This window comes from Bombus pyrosoma, linkage group LG3 (genome assembly GCF_014825855.1).
Source record: "Bombus pyrosoma isolate SC7728 linkage group LG3, ASM1482585v1, whole genome shotgun sequence".
Lineage (NCBI taxonomy): Eukaryota > Metazoa > Arthropoda > Insecta > Hymenoptera > Apidae > Bombus > Bombus pyrosoma.
Window position 1 is genome coordinate 8,727,410 of NC_057772.1, and position 20,442 is coordinate 8,747,851.

The window sequence follows — 20,442 nt, forward strand, 5'->3', positions numbered from 1 at the left end:
ATTCATGATTTAAGTTATGTACCAAAAATTTGGATGTAACTCTTGTTTCATATCACGTGCACAATTTTAATATTTGATACTTATTTTATTAGGAATTTCATTGTATTAATCAAAATAATAATACTGATGCACTATAAAATTAATTCTATATATTACTTTAAACTGCAATTAGCTTTTCCTATTTTATAGTCACCATAATCCCAAGATAATAAAATTTATAATAACATATGTTGTTATATCTTTACAATTATCTTATTATTATCATCAATACATTTTACTATTGAGCGCCTGCAGTAAATACTACAACGTCATTAGAATTTCTGAATAAATATATAATTATTTTCTTGTGCATTAGCACATAAAATATTATATATAAGCTCAAAATATTACTATTGATAAGCTCAAAAAAATTCCTTTTACCTTATATAGTTCATTGATGGCGTGAGAAGCGTTTAACAAAGACTATAAGTGTTACATTAATCACTAGAAAATATAGCTTACATTTATATAGCTATAACGTATCATCTTACAAATCAAAAATTAAACTATCCAAAAGCTATAAATAAAATAACATTGCACAGCGATTACCTGAATAAGTATATCTTTAATAATTCTAAATTTTTTTATTCTATCCTTTTAGCGGTATTCTATTAAAAACGGCGTGTTTTATTATCTCCGATAAAAACACCTGTAAATTAGGTACTTCAAATTTTAAGATTTCTCTTTTCAAAGCTTGTTCCTGACGCAAAAGCTGATAATCCGAATTGAGAGAAGATAAATAATATATACAATTTATACTACGATTCTGTTATCATACTCTTCAACCTCCACTAGGTTCATCGGTCCATATTTTTACAAAGTATTGTACAGAGAAAACTATTATAATAACAAGAATCGTATCAATGAAGCTTTTCAACATATTTATACTATGGTGTTGATAAACTTGTTCTCTTTGTATTATAGCAAGTTGTTCTAATATGTGTTTTATATGATTAAGTCTATCACCATGTTCTAACATTTGTCTTTCTATGTCCTTTATAACATCCATTATCCTGAAAAAATATTTCCATGTTTAAAATTAAGGAAAGTATTATTAGTCGTTATTCTATAATCGAGAAATAATAGAAAAACTTACCTAGCCGTAGAACGTTTTCTTTTACCTACTGACTGACTAGAATCTGAGTGTACCTCTGCAGAGGAACTTCCAGAATCATGAGCGGTCTCTGTTAATGGTAAATTATTAGACAACTGTCTTTTGGAAGATTTTAATACAGAAAGCGAAGAACGTGACTCAGCTTGAAGAAGTGGAACCTGAAACATAAGTGATAAACTTTTAAATTATTTATTTCGTTTTAAAAAAGTGAAAAAAAGAAAATGTATTCATAGTACACGATTATTTCTTCCTCTTTCAGAACATAATTGATATAAATAATCAAAATCTTGATTTGAATGATTACAATTGTATTATAATTAGTAATCATCAATAAAAATAATAAATTATTTTGTTTTCATCAAAAATTTGTTTACTTACAAAATAAATGTATTATTTACATTATTTAATTCCTATACCTGTGTCTGTGGTTCAGTTGATACGATACTTCCAGTACGCATAATTGGTGTTTTGTGTCTAGTTTTCGTACGCACTATGTAATCTTGTTCATATTGTACAACATCATTTCTAGGATCCCATGGTCGAACATCCGCATGTCGATAAACCCAGTTACCCGTTATAATATCCTGATAATATTCAAAAAATTATATTGTTCAGAATATAAATAGGAGCTTACAAAATCAGTTTCTTTTATTATTATTTAATACCTGAACAAAATGTTTAGGAATCCATTCTTGTCCTTTAAGTTTTCGTTCTTTAGCACGCTCTCTTTGTGCTTCTTCCAATTGAGTTTTTGCATCAGTAGCAGCAACTTGATCATCGCCATTAATTGCCTGAGTAACATCGTACCATAATTTCTCGCTTTCCCATGGACCTTGATGTTCTAGAGGTACAGTGTACTTTTTCAATCTCTTTTTACGTATTTCTGGAGTAGGATTGAAAAACACACTTTCTTGCTGCAAGATTAGTTGACACAGTTCAATTTAACTATTAATTACTGTGTATAGAATCCTAAATAATCAACATACCCCAGTTCTTTTATCTGTAATTAATATTTGACCATCCCAATAGCCTGATATAATAGCAAGAGTTTCTTTTCCTAGCCGTATTCCTCCTGTAACTTGATTCATTTGTTCTGCACCTCCAAGAAATGGCTATTAAATGAGTAATCACACAAACACATATAATTAGTTTTATGACTATTATTTTAAGTTTATGTAACATTCATATTACCTTGAGTTTGAATTCTAGTTCAGTATGATAACCTGTCTTTTCACAATTTATATGAACTTTCCCACCTAATTCCATAGATAATGTTCCCATAAGAATACCTTTACAATGGGCGTAAGGTATCGTCATTGTATAATCTTCTCCTCTGGGCAACATTGTCAGTATTGCAACACCATCTAAAACCGCTGATGTTGAATTTCCTGAAAAATGGAATGTATATTTTCATATAATGACTGTCTTAGCAAAACATTTCATTTTTTTTTTATGAAAAAACATATATATATTTACCATAAAATTTAGATTTAGCAATAATTGTAGCACTAATAGTAAATCCATCTTGTCGATTTGTAACATAGAAGCCTGATATAGGTGGATGATGAGATAACTATTAACATTGAAATGTTTCGTATAAGTATGTAGTAGTAATAAAGATGGAGCAAGTACATATAATTACAAAAAATTAAAAAATTTTAATAATTGTACACCTGTTCAGCTATATAGAAAGTCCTTGAACCATTAGAATGCTGCCAATAACAGCGGAAAGTTTCACCCAAAAGCGGGTTGTATGGTTTCTTCAAACCCTGAGGTTTTTTATAAAATCCAGATAAATACCATTTAACAACACCTTTCATACGTGTAAATGCATCATCTTCCACTACTGCTCTGTAAGAACAAGAAACAAAGCACATATATGTATCTATAATAATTTTATTCAAATGTTTCTCAAAATCTACAAATTTATACTTACTGGGACAATAAATCTGCATGGTAATAAGAATCAGCCAGTTTTTCTAGGAACGAACGAGGTTCTAAAATAAAAGTCGGCAAGACTACTTTCGATAAATCCATGCCTGGTCGAACTTGTTTCATCAAGAACCATATTAAAGATTTTTGTTCTTCCTGTAATTCTGTAACTACTTCTCCAGCCTGTATCAAACACAAATATAAAAACTCTAGTTTCGATTATGGATAAGACGCAATACAATATAATTTATTTTACCGCTCCAAGGACTTCTTGCTCATTCGCAACATATAGAGTTTCGTTAATTGTTTCTTGTTGATCTTCTTTAGCTGACCCTTCAGATTCACTGTCTGATGCACTAATTTCTGCATCAGCTGCTACTCCGTTCTCTGGCTGGCTAATGTCGTCCAGGTCTATATGTGAGGAGTGCATAGGATCTAGCGTTACTACTGTTGGAGTATCATACTCCAGGACATGTACAGAAGGAACAGTCATGCGTCGAGTGCAAGACGTAATAGGCTTGGAGATAGAAGATTCAAAATGGGGATAAGTATCTCCATCACCTAACATGTCTACAGTATTCGAAGACAAAATAATATCTGTATCTGCAGCGACAGGTGGAGATTTATCGCAAAATTGTTTCTCCCAATATGCTACTGCATGATATAACTGCTGAAACATTGGAGTTGGTGAAGGACAAACACTTTTAGGATTATTTGACATAGAAGGTGTTAAAGGCTGAGGACATGATAACAAACGTCTTTGAGGTGTTGTAGGTGATTGAGGAGCATAATTAGACAAGCATACTGTGGATATTAGAGCAAGTGTTTAAGGTGACAAAAGTCAGGAAAGGAATGACAATAACAATATAATTAGTACCAATAACTTCCATGAATGAAGCTTAATTAAATATTTTTCTGAGTGCTGTCCTTGTACTAAAGTCAATTATAATGTATTAATGTATAAAAGAGAAATGTTATGTCTTATATCAAGTAAATTTCTTAAAAGAAAAGGAATAATAGAGTAAAAGTTATCATTTTATATAATATAACATACATCTTGATACATTATAAAAAATATTGTTCTGTTATACCTACCATGTTCATCAAAGTGTTTTTCATAATCTGCTTCACTCCACTGAGTTTCATGAGTTGTTGTAGTATCATGTGGTAAAGCACGCGGTAATGCACTTGTTGAGCGTACTATTAAAGATGAACAACGTAAAGATAATTCAAGTGCATCCAACCAACATTTACCAGCTGCCTGTGAAGGTGCTCTAAATATTAAATAAGATGTTGGCAAAGGTTGTACAACCGCACCTATAAAAATGATTAAGTAGAAATATATTTTTTCATTTTTAGAAAATTCATTATTTACCAATAGCTTCTTTTTCTGGACCTCTTGGAGCCCATATTGACTGTTCCAAGGGATGAAACAATTTAAAACAAAATCCATCTTTCTTGCTTGGACGTTCTATTACTTGACATGTATTAAGTAAAACCGTTCCCACCCAGTGATTACTCTGTAATAGGTATATGAGTATAATTATGTATGAAGCAAATAAATATTCTATTTAAGAGTAATATAAATGAGCACTTTTGTTTTTGGACTTTTGTATAGCAATAGTAAACCAGGCTTCAGGATGCACCACAGTTTTGTCCAACTCTTTAATGTACCACGAACTTTAAGCCAATCGCTCATAACAATAACAGTTGGATCTTTAAACGAACTTAAGAGTTCATTGGCAACTCTTTTCTTCTCCATCCGGTAATTTTTTCTTTGAGCCTTATATGATTCTTTTCTTGTTAACTTGCAAGAATCTAAAGACTAAAAATTATACAAAAATAAAATATAAATACCTTTTCAATGTCTTAAAACAGTGCATTAAATATTTTATACCTTATCAGATGCATTATCTGTTTTTTGATTTGTTTCCCCCATTGTAGTTGTTAAACCTATAACAATTAAATTATTCACAAATTATTTTTTTAAATATCAATTAAACACTGATATTGTAACAACATAAAAATACAGTTACATTCATTAAATATTAACTTAGCAATAAATATTAATGTCCAAAAATAGTTACAAACAAAAATATTAAACATTCAGAACATATCTATATTTATCATAATTTTAGTATGCGAATTATATCATTTAAAACAATGTATATTATATATAGATAAATTATTAAATACAATTATGAACTAAAATCTTTAATAACTTTTATGAATATTTTTTTAATTTTCATATTAGATGTGTTTGTTAAAATAAGGAAAATATGCAAATGATAATATTTACTCAAAGTTGATAAATGATTTAATGAATTATATAAAAAATTATGATTATCACACTAGTAATTTTAATATAACTTCTTTTTATTTACAATTAATTAAAACCGGAAGCCTTAAAAACAATCAAACTTAAAACATTCACATAACAAGCTTGGCAAATAGAATTCCAATAATACAGAAATAAAAACTCATTGTTCTATAAAAAAGTTCACAAGTTTCATTGAAAAATTTATAGAATTGGAAAAAGAATAGTTTACACTTCCTTATTTATTACAGAGTACAGTATGTTATACAAATAAAATTATTTCATATAATAGCTTCATTAACATAACGCATTATGCAGTTAGCATCTTCATATTAGACTTTTTAATCGTATATTTTTTTTCATCAACAAAATTTGATTGTATTTATCTTAGTCATAAGTTAAACTTATGTAATACTTATAAACTATAAGTTTTATATGTAATTATTATACAGAAATATTATTTATTTAAAACTTATATTCATAATAGTAATCTATTTAATATACATATTTAATAATTTGTCAGCCAAAGAAGATTATACAATATACAAAAATTACATTTCAGAGCTTACAAATCTGAATAATAATATGCATAGTATGAAAGGAAAATATAAGCCAAACAAGAAATAATAAAATATGCAGTTCTTTACAGCTAATCAACTACTTGTACAAGAAATAGTAATAATTTACACAAAAGTTAAAAAAAGCACCTGACAAATTTCGAATAATTGTCCATTATGATATTAACATAGCTTTGTGTTTATACCTGGAGATAGTGGAGGTGCAGCAGTTGCAAAATTTACACTTGTTGATAGGGACTCTGTTGATGGAAGTTTAGGTAATGTTGCAGATTGAACTTGAACACTGCTTCGTCGAAGTTGTTGATCCACTGGTTCTATATATTTAGTTTTGTTCACAATTACAATTACTATTTATCAATATTTTTACAACTGTTTCATGTAAATATGTATTTTTCAATCGTATATAAATATCTATCTTTCAAAATCACAATCTCTAAAAATTTTTGAGCTATAAGCTACTTAACAATAAAGATACTAAGATTAAATTACACCATATTGCATTCTAAAATATAAATCCATTTCAGCAACGCTAGTTATGAACTACTAATAACATTAATTTTTAAAGACAGAATTTGCAGTAAACATAATTATATAAAATGTAGCTCCAAATGTTAATTAAATTTATTAAATTGCAAAAGCAAAGAAACTTTAGTACTAAAAATATAGTATACATATATAGTATACATCTATTACAACATGCAAAGGTCCATAAATGCACCAGAAAAGGTTACATGCACAACAAGTTACATATTGTTGTCACAATGTACATTATGTTATATATGTTCTAAAAATTAAGAAATATGTCTCTAAATAAAAATACTGTTTACATGTTATTGAAAACTATAAGACAGGAATAATAATAAATTTTTAATACTAACACATGCATCTATTATACTACACTGAGTAACATAAAATTGGTTCATGCATCAGAAGTATTAAAGACATGAAGAACATTATTTTCTAGCTTACATATAATATTCCTTATATAAACTTATGAATAAATGTTCATGTTATATAATATACTATGACATACTAAAAAGTGAAAAATGTGCTAACAGCATGAATGTATTATGTTAATCTGATACATTCAATAGCATGGCGTTTTAATAGTTCTAATAATACAAGTTATCCTTTTGTTTAATGTGATAATGTTAAAGGAGGTCATATTTAAACAATAAGTGAAGTTAATTTGTGTATTGAAAATTTTATTTATAGTTTATTTGATAATATAAAGTGATGATGCAATAAGTTATTGGAAATAAGAGAATGCTAATAATATGTGTAATCTGAAAATAGAATATTATACATATGTGTATACACACATCTACTAATTTATCTTTATGATTCTAATACTGAGGCTTGCTACTATATGCACACAATATATATTAATAAGCCTACCTAGCTTACTTGGTAATGTACCATATCCACTGTCACTAACACCTTTAAATGATAATTGCTATATTCATTTCAAATAATACTCAATAAATTATTAAAATAATATCCTTAGCCACTAAAATTATATAGACAATATAGCCACTAATATAGATATACATACATAATTTCAAAACTTACTTCTTGAAAAAATATAACAAATTACAAATATATGTTAGTAATAAAAAAAAAAGAGTATAATATAATATAGTAAAAATAATATATATATATGTATCAAGGCAAAACTATCCATTTAAATCACTAAAAACTAATCATTGCCTAAATTATAATAAAAAAAAGTTGTTCTATAGTTCATATTTCTTTGCTATAAATATGTAATTCCCACATACATAATATATAATTATATATACAAGTAAATTGATATTTATATTCATCAATTATCCATCCATAACTTCTCCTTTCATGGTACATTTGCTCTTAAGAGTATAAAAATGACTTTTAAAATATCTTTTAACAATATAAATGTTATAATATTTATATGATACTTACGGTTACTAAGTGATCTGCTTACATTCGGCGGTGTCATGGTCTTAAAGCAATCAGATGTACTTCCAACAGACATAGAGTGGGTTTCTGATTGTGATGTTCGATGCTCACCTCCAGGTACTACAATTGGTTGGGAAATCATGATGGACCTATTACATTAAAAACATACATGATCTTACTATATAATTTTACATTGGAGTTTAATATAAAAAAATTCATATATAACAACAATAACAATAACAAAAACAAAAAATAAAAGTGAATATTGCAAAATGAAAAATGATTATAGATACACCAACTATTATCAAGTAATTTTCAAGATTAAAAGAATGGTACAGATCGTAATAATGGACACAGTAGATAATGTATGTCATTATAAAATGCTATGTAATGATAATTAAATAACTATGCAACTTTACGTGATGCATTTCTTTGCAAAATAAGCACTATAACGAATAGCAATTACTCCAACAAGAATAACAAAGCAAAAATTCTGAGTAATATGCCTGAAATGCATTAGATATCCCATCATTATATCATCATACATCTAAAGTTATAGAAATAATATTACTATTAAAATAAATTATTTACAAAATGAATATCTGAAAAAGGTATTAAATAAAGTAATCACAACTTACCTGATTTCGAACAATTGTTTGTCCAGTCAATACTTATATATGTTATAACAGATAATGATTAATTACACTTATAGGAAGTGTATCAAAGTGTAAAGGACGTCGACATGAATATTACATATTCACCATTATATACAGAATTAAAATTTCAATTACGATTTGAAAATTAACTGATTTTTTTAGTGATTTAGGTAGAAACATTCGAAGCAAGGAAAAGAGAATATACATACACCGACGAATGAAGTACGACGGCGCGAGCGCAAAGTCCGATGTTCCATTGATCACTTACTGTTATAGCTTAACTATAAACATATGGGCCTACTAAGTTATTCAGAATGAAGATGTACGACGCATAAAACGTCGCTATTATATTCCTTATTATTGATGCAGATTCGATAAAGCGTAAACATTTTAACGAACGAAAATTGCTCCCAGGAACGACACACACGATCTATAGTTACTCAGCATTGGAACATTTATAAAAACTTTTACGAATATATTACGTGTGTTATATAAAACATTTTAAAATTTCATTTGCACTATACAGAGTGTAAATGACTATCATGATTATATTTATAAAATTTGAGACAAATCTGAAAATGTACAGTGACTACAAAAAGTATTTGCCTTTATTATTTTCCAACGAAGCATCTTTTTACCAGGTCCTATATTTCATTTTCATAGTATTAAATTTTCATGGTCATATAAAAATACTATTGAATGATATGAAATTTAATATCGTGGAATCTAATTAATTAGTATGTAAAGCTATAATAAATACAGTGATGTACAAATATTTTCTGCAGCATCTGTATAGGTATAGAAATTATAAAAGGCATATTTAGTATAAGTATATATTTCACAAAGATCACAAAAATATTTAAATAATCCATTATATTATGTATTAATATCCAATCAAGTTTCATTATATTAATAAACCCAAATATTTACTACGACCACTTTTAACACTCATTATATGTATCATATGTACATATGTATGTTTAAGATAGCTATTCATGCTATAATTTTAGTCTTTCACTAAATATACATATGTCTGCAATAAATATCTCGTATAACTTCTATATACATTTTCAGATTAGTTCCAAATCTGATTAATATAATCAGCATAGTCGTACTTCATTACAGTGCTAATGTTCCAAAGTATTTTATATAACATATATAATATAAACTTTAAATTTTTCTATAGTAAGTGTTCAAGTACTTTCATGAACCACTGTATCCGTAAAGTAACGAAACAATTAAGTACGTTAATACGATCTCCAATTGAATTCATTATTCAATCAATAAAATCATTATTCAGTGAACGAAATATATAATAGGACTAAAGAATCATACGAAAATCATACGATAAATATTTTCTTGTCGTGTATGATATAAATCAATAAAATTAAAAAAAAAAAATGTTTTTATGGATAGAAATTGTGAATAGTTTGCAATAAATATATACATACACGTATCATCGATATCGTCCGAAAAAGTATAGTGAAAGAAACATCTTACATGCTCGATGTTGAGAATAGATTGTGTCAATTGTTTGTCAGAAACTTATATGAAGAATTTTTTTGCAAATTATTTACCGGAATTTATTGATGCCCATGCGTTTCTTCACATATTACGTTGCACAAGTAAAAATGTGTAATATAGAAACTGATTTTATATAAAATATGATATAATTGCGTAAGGTGTGAGTTATAACTGAAATATCTAAAGAATAGATTTAAATCTAATTCGTCCTCAGAACAACACTAAGCGCAATCTAAAAGAAACGCTACCTATATATTCTTTTACATTAAACAAACCGGACAGTGGCTATCATTACGTCATATAACTGAGTCATAATAAATAAGAACCTTTTATCCGTATCCATAGAAGATAATTTAATAAATTGAATGAATTATTTCGATCAGAGATATATTTCTTGTGTATCTTACTTTATTTATATTCAATTCTTTATATGTAATCATTATATTATCTATATTTATTATATTTCATTATATTTATTAGCATTATTTTTATATGTCACTTTATATATATTATTAATATATATTATCATTATATTATTTATTTTATTTATTTATAATAAAGGTAATGTTGTTGGAAGTTAGACATAATAAAAGATAAACTAGTTTTTTACATTTTGTTTAACATTAAAACTACCAATGACTAAGATATAAAACTTGTACCAAAGGAATCAAAATGAAAGGTGCATGAAAAAATATACAATGCAAAAGAAATAAGCTTCTACCAATATCTTTTATTAAAAAATCATTCAAATACCTAAAAGTGCATTAATATAAACTGATAAAATTTCTATGAAAAATTACAAATTTTGAACGTTCAAACAGTTCTAGTTTTAGTATGTATCTCTATCTCTATCCAAAGAACCGAGTAAGCAGAGTTAAATAAAATTACTAGGGAAAATAGGGTCGGGGATTCACGATTCTGAGGTATAAAATAGGAAACTAGTTTTACGAACATAACCTCTTACATGAGAAAACCATAGGAAGATACAATATTAATATAAATCACGGATGATACAAATTAAGCAAATATATCTATTTCACTTAAACAAATGTATCAAACAGCTCAATCTAAACATTTTCTGCAGTAATATAGTTATCCCTTTATATCATAACTCGTTAGCAATTAAAAGCCAATACGTATAGTCCATCCATAATCTCTTCGTGATTGTTGCGGTTGCAATCACGTTTTGTTTAAGTATACTGTCTTGTCTCGTTGGACCATGAACATAGGAATATGTCAGACAGACAGACTATAGTGTAGTGTAACGTGACTAGTTATGTTTACTTTTTCTGACTCGATTAACTGACAGACCATGATCATATAAACAAGTATCGACACTTGTTAGGGGAAACCGTCCGAAAATTGAATTGTGAAAGACCAAAATGGAAGACAACGAAGTTCTCGTTCTGCGAGATAGACACAAATGAGTAGTGTCTTTATCTCTGTATGAGACATACATAGCATGTCAGGCATGCGCAAAACGGAAACCTTCTTTCCTTCCATGTTGATTTTTCATGATTCAATTTCCAGTTTTCGCTTGGCTTCAGCAGGCTTCGGTGTTTGGGTATCGACGTCGAGACCTGTTTATATGATCGTGAAACGGAACACTTAAAGTACAGATCACAGTCATTTATGAATTGGACAGAATATAGTTTCGATTTATTTATAAATTATTCTAGAAAGACTTATTATAAGTTACAATACTTTAATTTTGAAGGAATATGAGTCGTCATCCAAATACAGATTACAAAAAAAGTGAGCCTCAAGTAGAATTGGAAAGTCAATTTATTTTGCGTTTACCACCAGTGAGTTCATTTTAAGTAGTAAAGCGAATAATATGAAATTTTGTATAACTATAACAAATGATTTAATTTTTTTAAGGAACCGGCGCGAGTTTTACGAGAAACACTACGGAATGGATTGTCTTTAAAAGATAGATTAAGTATAAAACTGGAAAATGATATGCGTTATGGTGAGGCTAGATTCGATCATTGGCTTCTTCATGGAAAGGTAATATCGCAATAGGTTTTCTTTTATTTATATATAAATATAATAATACAAAAAGGTAATAAGAAAAAGGAATATTCTAACTCTAGGTTGTTGATTTACCAACGATTGTAGAATCTTTAAAAACTATTGATAACAAGAGTTTCTATAAAACTGCTGATATATGTCAGGTAAAGTTATTTGTAATCAGTTTTATATTGTTCACGTATATAATTTTTATTTCTATCATAATTCATTATATTTTAATATTCATAGATGTTAATTTGCAAAGAAGAAGATGATCATACTACTACGGATGAAGAATCTCCAGTTAGGCAAAAGAAAAAAGATCCTAATAAAGTAGATAAAAAATTTCTGTGGCCACATGGTATAACTCCACCTACTAAAAATGTAAGACGTAGAAGATTTAGAAAAACGTTGAAGAAGAAATATGTGGAAGCTCCAGAAATTGAGAAAGAAGTTAAACGTTTGTTAAGAGTGGATAATGATGCAGTTAATGTTAAGTGGGAGGTGATATGTGAAGATGAAGATCAATCAAAACCAAGCAAAGTCTCGTCATCTGGTACAGTGAAAACTAAGAGAGAAAGTATCAATGGCAATACATCTCAAAGTTTTGACGTTGGTAAGTTGGTAAAATGTAAGCAGAAATACAGAAATTATAATATAAAATAAATAAAATATTATTGTTTATATTGTATAGCGGAACATGACATATTTGGCGAACCTGTAAGTGATAGTGAGGAAGATGATGAGGAAGCAAATATAAATGTAATGGAATTGGATGAGAATAGTCGACTTTCTGCAGACAGTAGAGTATCAGACTCTAATTCTATGCAAGCTGCATATTCAGAGAGGCCTAGCAATATTGAAGCAAATAATAGACTTTGCACAGTATTCAGCAAAGAAATGTTCCAAAGTGACAATAATATGGAAGCAGACGTAGAAAAAACAGAGGATACATCTATATCAAAAGTACCTAAAGTTGAACAATTCCATTCAGAATATATCATTTCAGATAACTTTTCAGAATTACCTTGTGTTTCAGCATTAAAAGGTATTGTTATATTTACGTATATATTAAATTCGTATTACAAATGTGTATATGAACAAACAATTCGTTTTTAAATGTTGTAGATTCACTGCAAACACGTCTGGCGACTTTACACGCGGAATTAGCTGAACTGCGTCAAAGAAGGCAACAACAAGAGCTTGCAATAGCCAACATTGAAAACGTTAAATTGAGGCAAAGACTTCAAGAAATATTGGATAATTTATTAACGCAAGAAATGCAAAAGGTTCAAGAGGTGCGTATTACTATTGTTCAATAAATTTAATAATTATTTAATAATATTGAATAGTAATTATGTTGTAGTACTTTTAATGTATTATTTCTATATTATATATTATATAATTATTATGTTTCAGATTCAAGACTTAGAGTAAGGATAATGTTGATATACATATAATTATAATAAATTAAATATTATAATCAAAATATCTATTTACATTTGTGAAGTTCCTGGCAATAAGAGGCCAAATCTATCTATTGTATTTCGTTAATTTCCATTTTCTTTTAATTAATAAAAATCTAATATATGTATATACACAATATGTAATTATTTGTATATAATTATACATTTTTTTATTTTACACGTCTTTGACATGTATATAAAATGTATACAAAATATAGAGTGTTAAATAAAATACAAATTGTTTTCATTGTTTTCTATAAATAACCAAATATGCGTATCGTGTGTAAGATGAAATTATAATATAATGTTTAAAATATAATATTTAGGAAAAATAATTTATTTAAAATTCTCGAAAGTTATTTGTTATGCAACATGCAATTATTCGATAGACAACCAATTGTTAAATTCCAACTCACACTGTACGACACACAACCAATGCACCAATGAAAGTGCAGCTTGGGTATTCGTCAGTATTCGACTGAGACATTAGAGATATAACAAACAAGTGTAATGGCTGACACGTATTGGATGTAAATACATGCACGTCCTTATTTTTTATACAGTGTTAAATACTACTTTATCGCGAAGGTTATTCGTATTATACTCATTTTGCCAAAGCGACTAAGGTATGTAAGGGTTTTATCACTTTTCCCTTCACGATCGTTATTTCTTTGATGTACTTTTTTTTTCTTCATTTGACGTTAATATTAATGGACTACGAGCAAGCTGTTGAACTGTCAGTTGTTAAACAACCATTATTTTGTTCGATAATTGTTTGATCATTGTACGTTAAATTTTTTTGATCATATTCCATTTGTACTCTTTCTTTAATTTGTACTATTCTCTGTAAAAATTGTTCTATACATCGAACATAAATATTCTTTTACATATTCATTTAACCTATCATTTTTAATATTATATTTTTCAAGATGTACCTAATTCTAGTATTTGTGTAAAATCTATTCGACAATCTAAAATTCTGAAAAAAAGAATGACAGAAAGAGGTTTGATAAACATACACATAGAAACAACAGAGGCACATTCCATGTGTCATTTGTATAAATAAAATCACACGCTGAAACGCGCCGAGTTCCATACAATGTTTTGTCAACATATGCAAGAAATTTGAATTAGAAATTTTAATAACCATAACCATCATAATATTACCCATTAAATCTTGTAACAAGTATTTTACTTTGAACATTTTCTATATTTTTGCACATTATGTGCATTTTGTACGTTTTAACATGTTTAAATTTACCATAAGTACATACAAATCCGCAGTCTAGTTATTAATAAAATAAACCAAGTTTTTCTTTTCTTGAAATTTTTCTTAATATATTAATCGTTTTCCCGTTTGTCGATAATGAGAGAATAAGATTGGGACATTAAAATTCGAAGATATAAATAAATGGATAAATGCATGTAAAATGCCTTAAAATAAATCTCGCAGAAATGTACTGAGTACGAACATAAATCCGTTTTATTTTTATATTTATTATAAAAACGGAGAAAACGGTGCTATTATATGTAATGATCTAATATTATTCTAATGTTACGATAATTTAGTGATAATTTTCATACAACAATGATTGTAATATTTTTATGTTTTCTTCCTTTACTTATTTCACTTGTAAACTGTAGCATTGTCGTGGAACGAAATTACATTGAATAATTCCACCTTATAAGTGACATAGTATAAGATACCATTTCACGCGCGCGATTCAGAGTATTTCCTTTCGTTTCTGATAATCGTCATCTAAATGAGTTCATTTACAACGGTTATTCAGATATATATACATATATTATGATATAAACACAATGCAAGGCACAAAAACTAAATAATAATGTTACATAGAATTGATATAGAATGGCTCATGAAAATGTTTGAATATTTACCATAGAAAATTTTCATGGTATCTATACTGTATGTGTATAAAACATTTTGAGAATTTATTAGCTGTTTAATAAAATACGACAATCATAATTATGTTGGTAAATTTTGAAACTAATAGGAAAATATATATAGAAGTTACAAAATATATATATAGTATTTACTGCAAACATATATTTAGTACAAAATTAATATACAGCATGAATAGCCAACATACATTATATATATTATATTATAATACATGGACAGGACATATTATAATATATGTTAAAGATAGTCTCGCTGAATATGTGGATTTATTGGTAATTATGGATTGATATGGATAATTGATTATTTAAATACTTTTGTGATCTCTGTGAAATATATATTTGCAATAAATATGTATCTTGTAGCGTCTGTATACATTTTCAGATTTGTTAGAAATTATAATTATGATAGTGAGATTCGTAATATACGTATTGTGTTAGTAACTGGCCTGTTATTTTGTTAATTGATCGCCATTATCCCTACCATTCCTTAAGTTTCAGCTCTTTATATTTCTATAGTTCCAGTCTTGTAAGTAGTGTTTTTTTTGTTTTATTAATTGATCATAGGTCGAAATCTTATTTAGTGAATTATCAGGGTAGATATTTATATCTCTAACACTCAAAATATCTCTCCTTTCCATTAAGTGGAAGTAATGTTTCTATAGGATAATGCACGCAATAAGTTCCTAGTATGGTAATTATGTAGTTTAGTAACTTTGAATTTTTATTATTTTCTTTCCTTTTACAAAATAAGAACAAATTTTAGAAATTTAATGTCTTTATAATGTTAAAATGTTCAACATCTGCCAAAGGAGTTAGTTTAAATTTATTTATATATGTTTTATAAAAAGAGGGTATTTTCATCGTTTAAAAGATTATTGACTTATACTTATTATAGTTTAACCCTATCTACGTGGAGTACGTCTTGGGTATATTCTTACAGGAAGGTGTTGTTATTTTATGAAGAAAAGAAATACTTTGGACATTAAAAATTCATCTTCCCCGATAATTGATCAGATTAGATCTCAATCTACTGTAAATTAAATAAAACACTGCTTATAAGGTTGGAACTTGCAAGGAGTGGTGTTACATATGTTGGCAGGCAGTTACATATGTATATTGCGAACATGTAATATGTGTATTGCGAACTCATTATTCGAATGATAAAGTATATTGTACACACGATGCTTTAGAATAGTTATTATAACCGCATAATATGATTATATAGCCTAATTATTAATATGGATTATAATAACATGTAATTCTAGACTTGGAGCTTAATGCACGATAATTAACCCTTGCTTTGATTTGAAGCATAGATACTGCGATGGCTGACGAGGGATTTGATCTGTGCGAATACATGTGGAGCGAATTTGCTATGCAACGTCTGCTTTTGATCGTAAGTGGCAATGATTGACTTTAATTTTCGTTGTTATTTTTAATTTAATTATTTTTAATTCTTACGTCTTTTGGGTCATCGCCGATCCAAGCGTGTTTTTCTATTGTTAAAAAAATTTCTTAAATTTTAAGAAAACATAAACGATCATTATCAATATAGTTTTATATAAAAATGTTTCTTAACATATCAAAAATGTGTTTGATTGTCAAAACAAAATGATGGAAAGACTAAGACATAAAAATCCCAAGATCGTACAGTAAAAAAAAGTATTACATATGTCCATAAGTTTCTTAAGCTATATACAAGAAAAATTATATCATTATCGTTTGCTTTTATTATTACGATGCGTATGTTTCGTAACATTTTTATCCGACTTATTTACAACAATCAGTAAATTCGCAATATAGCATATAAATGAATGCAAAGTTGGTTAAGGTAAGGTATTTTTCATGTACGTAATAGCGAATATGTTATTTTTGTTTGATTTATAAGAATTTGTCGCGATAAGCGGTTTTATGAGTTTGTTTTACTGATTATTTCGCAAACGTTACCTAACATGAATAAATATGAGCAAGTAGATAAAAACCTGGTAAAAATAGTACATAAAATGCATTTCAGTATATTTTTTCATTTCAGTTGCGACAAAATCAAAATTATTGCACGGATAATGAATGTTTTAGCATGTCGCGATGTAAGTATTTTTTCTATATTTTACTAGTGAAGTTAATGTAAATTTTGTGAATCGACATAATTCATAATCTTCGTCATTTATTTTCCAGTGCCAGGACCACGCGATACTTCGTCGTCCTCAAACTTTTTCATGACCACTTTGTTAATTATTGGATTCGCTGTTCTTATGTATGTTCTTAGACCAAACTCTCTTCGTCAATTAACCAACAACACAGCTAAAGATCGAGATAACGAACGCGTAAGTGGCACATTACTTGCAGTATAGTTAACTCTGTTTTTATCTTACTTTAGATTTTTATCGTAATATTCATACAACTTCTTTTTTAGGATTCAAATGGCGACCCTCCCGTACCTCCACCGACATCGCAATAAGAAATGCAATATGACAAACACTGGATTTTCATAGTAGAATCTGCCAAACTTATGATAACAGAAGAACTGGAGAGAGAATAATTAATTCATTCATTCGATTTATAAAATATAACTAGTATATATTTAATCTAACCAAATAAGAACTATAACTTCCTTTCACAAGTTTGAGAATCATTATATTTATACACTTTAACGAGTATACACATACGCATTTTAATTTCTGCAGTTTTACTTATTAAAATCTATCACATGTCAGGGGACCTGTGCAAAAGAAAAAAATATAATTTAACGAGATTATTTTCGTTAAATATAATACGTAACCGAATCACCGATGTTGTGCCACAGGCTGTTGGAAATAGTCCTTTACGAACACATGACAGTTTTAACATTGAAATTGCGATTTTTAAACTGGAACTGTGATTGCACATATTGTATATCATAGGGGAAAAAACTGTTAAAAATGTATTTTGATATTTATTATTGTAAATAGCCTGAGTACCTGTAATTCGATAAGGAAATTGTATTCTAGTATTTATATTAAATTCGATAAAGTTTCATAGCAGATGTAATTGAACTTTGTAGATTAAAATTTGTTGATCAATTAAAAAACAATGTAACGATGAACTAAAATATATTGCCGTTTATTTATGTTTTTTATGTTAGTTTTGAGGGATTCTGAGGATATAGGCGTACAATACATATTAAAAACAATACAATGAATTGAGGCAATCTTTTTTCTTTTATAATAGGATTGAAAAATTAAATATAATAGTATTACAGTTTCATGTTGCTCAGTACAAAAATTAAACATTGGAACCAGTGTCCCCAATAATTTCTGTTGAATTACATTATTTGTGCTATTTTGTATGATCTATTATGTTGGAGCCTTATTTGAATCCTAATGGTTTTACTATACACAAAATGATTTAAAAATAAAATTTAATGTAATCCATGCTCGCATAGTGAATATGAAAAATGAAATACTTCTTTTTTAATTGTTGTACATTCCTCCATCTTATATGTAACAATAAACATGCATTGTATTTTATATTTGTTTTCATTGTTTACCTTATTTTGTAACAAAAGAACAGATTAAGGTGTCATAACAATGTGGAATATTGGTAAGGTTTTAATGTCTTGTTTCTTGAAAAATACAGTATTATTATTTTCCAACTAAATAACAATATATATTTCCATTTGCTTAAGATTAGTAATTTATATCGTTTGAAGAAAATGTGTATTGTAATTATATAATATTTCTCCATGTGCGAGACTCAATTATCAGAAAAAATTATTATAAATATACGTGTATTTCACAAAAAAGATAAAATATGTGTAATGGTAAGTAATCTTATGGAATCGATACACTATTTTCTAATTACATATCTATGGATATTTAATGTACGTATATTAAATGCTACAACACGTGCTATTTGTTTAAGAAAGTATTTATTACGTGCATCATAGCATTCTACACTACTGGATCAGTGAAGATCTACAAAAAAGTAGCTGTAAAATTGACCTGGACCTTGAAATTCAGGGTCATTTTTTAATTGCATCATATTCTATACTTCCATTCTATACTATATCGCGAGGATCGAAACTCAAAGGAACCATGGGTCGCACTCCACCGTTTTCTTGAAAAAAGATGTTAATTAACTTTAGAATTCACCTTATTTGTAATTATCTGATATACCCGATATATATCTGATATATAGCTGTCGATTTTATAAAGCGTCTGACATAACGCAGGCCGATAAGAAAGAGACATTGCTTGGAGGGGGAATCATATTGCCTTACTGTATCGTGATATCGATTCTAAGCAAAACATGATCGCAGAGAAGGTCACTGTTGCGTTGCAAATATTCGTAAACCGTCTCTGGTTCATATTTTCGACTCTTGCTTCTTTTTGTCATAGATTAATCTGCAATTCTAATGTAATAGATTAATGCATCTGACTTCAAAATATAAGTACATTACAAACAATGTGAATTCGAAAATTTATGAAACTTTTTTTTAACATTTTTTTCCAAGAGGACTGAGAAGGTGATTTGCGATCCATAGTTTCTTTGAGTCTTTGCACTCGACGGCCTTTTCGGTCAGGCATAGCAACAACTCGAGGTGATTTTGCGCGTATGCCACGAGTGTCTTGTAGGTAATATAAAATGATTTTATACAAAAATTAATTTAAAAAAACATTATATTTTAATAATCTATATATATTTACATCTTTGAACATATCATTTTTAAATACTTTTTCTGTATTTTTTTTTACGATAATTTATAAAACATGTGCCAAGATGCATCCTTGGCTTGTCGGTAAAAGTATCGCAATAATAAGTTGTTTCGTATCTTTCTCCTACTCCGTTTCGGTAAGAACACACCTTACAATCCTTTTTTAAAATTACATGGAGCTCTCCATTTAACTGAATTTCATCACAATTAGCAGCCGACGTCGAAGCTCGATCTCATGGTTGTCGAATA

At 28.0% G+C, this 20,442-nt stretch overlaps 3 protein-coding genes across 12 annotated transcripts; 2 read left to right on the forward strand and 1 right to left on the reverse strand.

Moving 5' to 3' along the window:
* Window positions 1-233: 233 nt before the first annotated feature.
* Window positions 234-10,351, reverse strand: LOC122566027 (oxysterol-binding protein-related protein 8). Of its 8 annotated transcripts, XM_043722713.1 has the most exons (19): window positions 10,152-10,351; window positions 8,784-8,855; window positions 7,922-8,067; window positions 7,379-7,420; window positions 6,166-6,294; window positions 4,983-5,038; window positions 4,680-4,910; window positions 4,461-4,605; window positions 4,181-4,402; window positions 3,342-3,889; window positions 3,090-3,268; window positions 2,827-3,004; window positions 2,630-2,726; window positions 2,345-2,541; window positions 2,140-2,265; window positions 1,819-2,067; window positions 1,570-1,737; window positions 1,136-1,311; window positions 234-1,052 (listed from the first exon to the last, which is right to left on the reverse strand). In XM_043722713.1, the coding sequence occupies exons 3-19, from the start codon at window positions 8,058-8,060 to the stop codon at window positions 821-823; spliced, it is 3,114 nt and encodes a 1,037-aa protein (XP_043578648.1). In that variant the 5' UTR covers window positions 8,061-8,067; window positions 8,784-8,855; window positions 10,152-10,351; the 3' UTR covers window positions 234-820. The 8 variants fall into 8 exon arrangements, with proteins under 8 accessions (XP_043578648.1, XP_043578645.1, XP_043578651.1 ...); XM_043722710.1 differs by lacking the exon at window positions 8,784-8,855; XM_043722716.1 differs by lacking the exon at window positions 8,784-8,855 and having other exon boundaries at window positions 3,342-3,496; window positions 10,152-10,348.
* Window positions 10,352-10,854: 503 nt separating this feature from the next.
* LOC122566033 (transcription initiation factor TFIID subunit 7) lies at window positions 10,855-13,705 on the forward strand. Of its 2 annotated transcripts, XM_043722725.1 has the most exons (8): window positions 10,855-11,711; window positions 11,816-11,903; window positions 11,980-12,108; window positions 12,195-12,275; window positions 12,361-12,727; window positions 12,806-13,159; window positions 13,240-13,409; window positions 13,531-13,705. In XM_043722725.1, the coding sequence occupies exons 2-8, from the start codon at window positions 11,820-11,822 to the stop codon at window positions 13,546-13,548; spliced, it is 1,203 nt and encodes a 400-aa protein (XP_043578660.1). In that variant the 5' UTR covers window positions 10,855-11,711; window positions 11,816-11,819; the 3' UTR covers window positions 13,549-13,705. The 2 variants fall into 2 exon arrangements, with proteins under 2 accessions (XP_043578660.1, XP_043578659.1); XM_043722724.1 differs by having other exon boundaries at window positions 10,858-11,903.
* Window positions 13,706-14,045: 340 nt separating this feature from the next.
* Window positions 14,046-19,006, forward strand: LOC122566042 (small integral membrane protein 14). Of its 2 annotated transcripts, none has more exons than XM_043722741.1 (5): window positions 14,046-14,203; window positions 16,812-16,896; window positions 17,533-17,587; window positions 17,676-17,824; window positions 17,914-19,006. In XM_043722741.1, exons 2-5 carry the CDS (start codon window positions 16,825-16,827, stop codon window positions 17,956-17,958), a joined length of 321 nt encoding a protein of 106 aa, XP_043578676.1. In that variant the 5' UTR covers window positions 14,046-14,203; window positions 16,812-16,824; the 3' UTR covers window positions 17,959-19,006. The 2 variants fall into 2 exon arrangements, with proteins under 2 accessions (XP_043578676.1, XP_043578677.1); XM_043722742.1 differs by having other exon boundaries at window positions 14,052-14,203; window positions 16,817-16,896.
* The last annotated feature ends 1,436 nt before the right edge of the window (window positions 19,007-20,442 follow it).

Bases quoted from the DNA above. Each gene is read 5' to 3' on its own strand.
- LOC122566027 (XM_043722710.1), bottom strand. From the start codon at position 10,171: ATGGGCATCAATAAATTCCG. The intron at 3,005-3,089 runs GTAAGTATAAAT...TTGTTCTTACAG, and splicing joins CATGCAGATTTATTGTCCCA to AGCAGTAGTGGAAGATGATG. The intron at 1,053-1,135 runs GTAAGTTTTTCT...ATATTTTTTCAG, and splicing joins AGAAAACGTTCTACGGCTAG to GATAATGGATGTTATAAAGG.
- LOC122566033 (XM_043722725.1), top strand. From the start codon at position 11,820: ATGAGTCGTCATCCAAATACAGATTACAAAAAAAGTGAGCCTCAAGTA. The intron at 12,109-12,194 runs GTAATATCGCAA...TTCTAACTCTAG, and splicing joins ATTGGCTTCTTCATGGAAAG to GTTGTTGATTTACCAACGAT. The intron at 12,276-12,360 runs GTAAAGTTATTT...TAATATTCATAG, and splicing joins AAACTGCTGATATATGTCAG to ATGTTAATTTGCAAAGAAGA.
- LOC122566042 (XM_043722741.1), top strand. From the start codon at position 16,825: ATGGCTGACGAGGGATTTGATCTGTGCGAATACATGTGGAGCGAATTT. The intron at 16,897-17,532 runs GTAAGTGGCAAT...TTTTCATTTCAG, and splicing joins TGCAACGTCTGCTTTTGATC to TTGCGACAAAATCAAAATTA. The intron at 17,588-17,675 runs GTAAGTATTTTT...TTTATTTTCCAG, and splicing joins ATGTTTTAGCATGTCGCGAT to TGCCAGGACCACGCGATACT.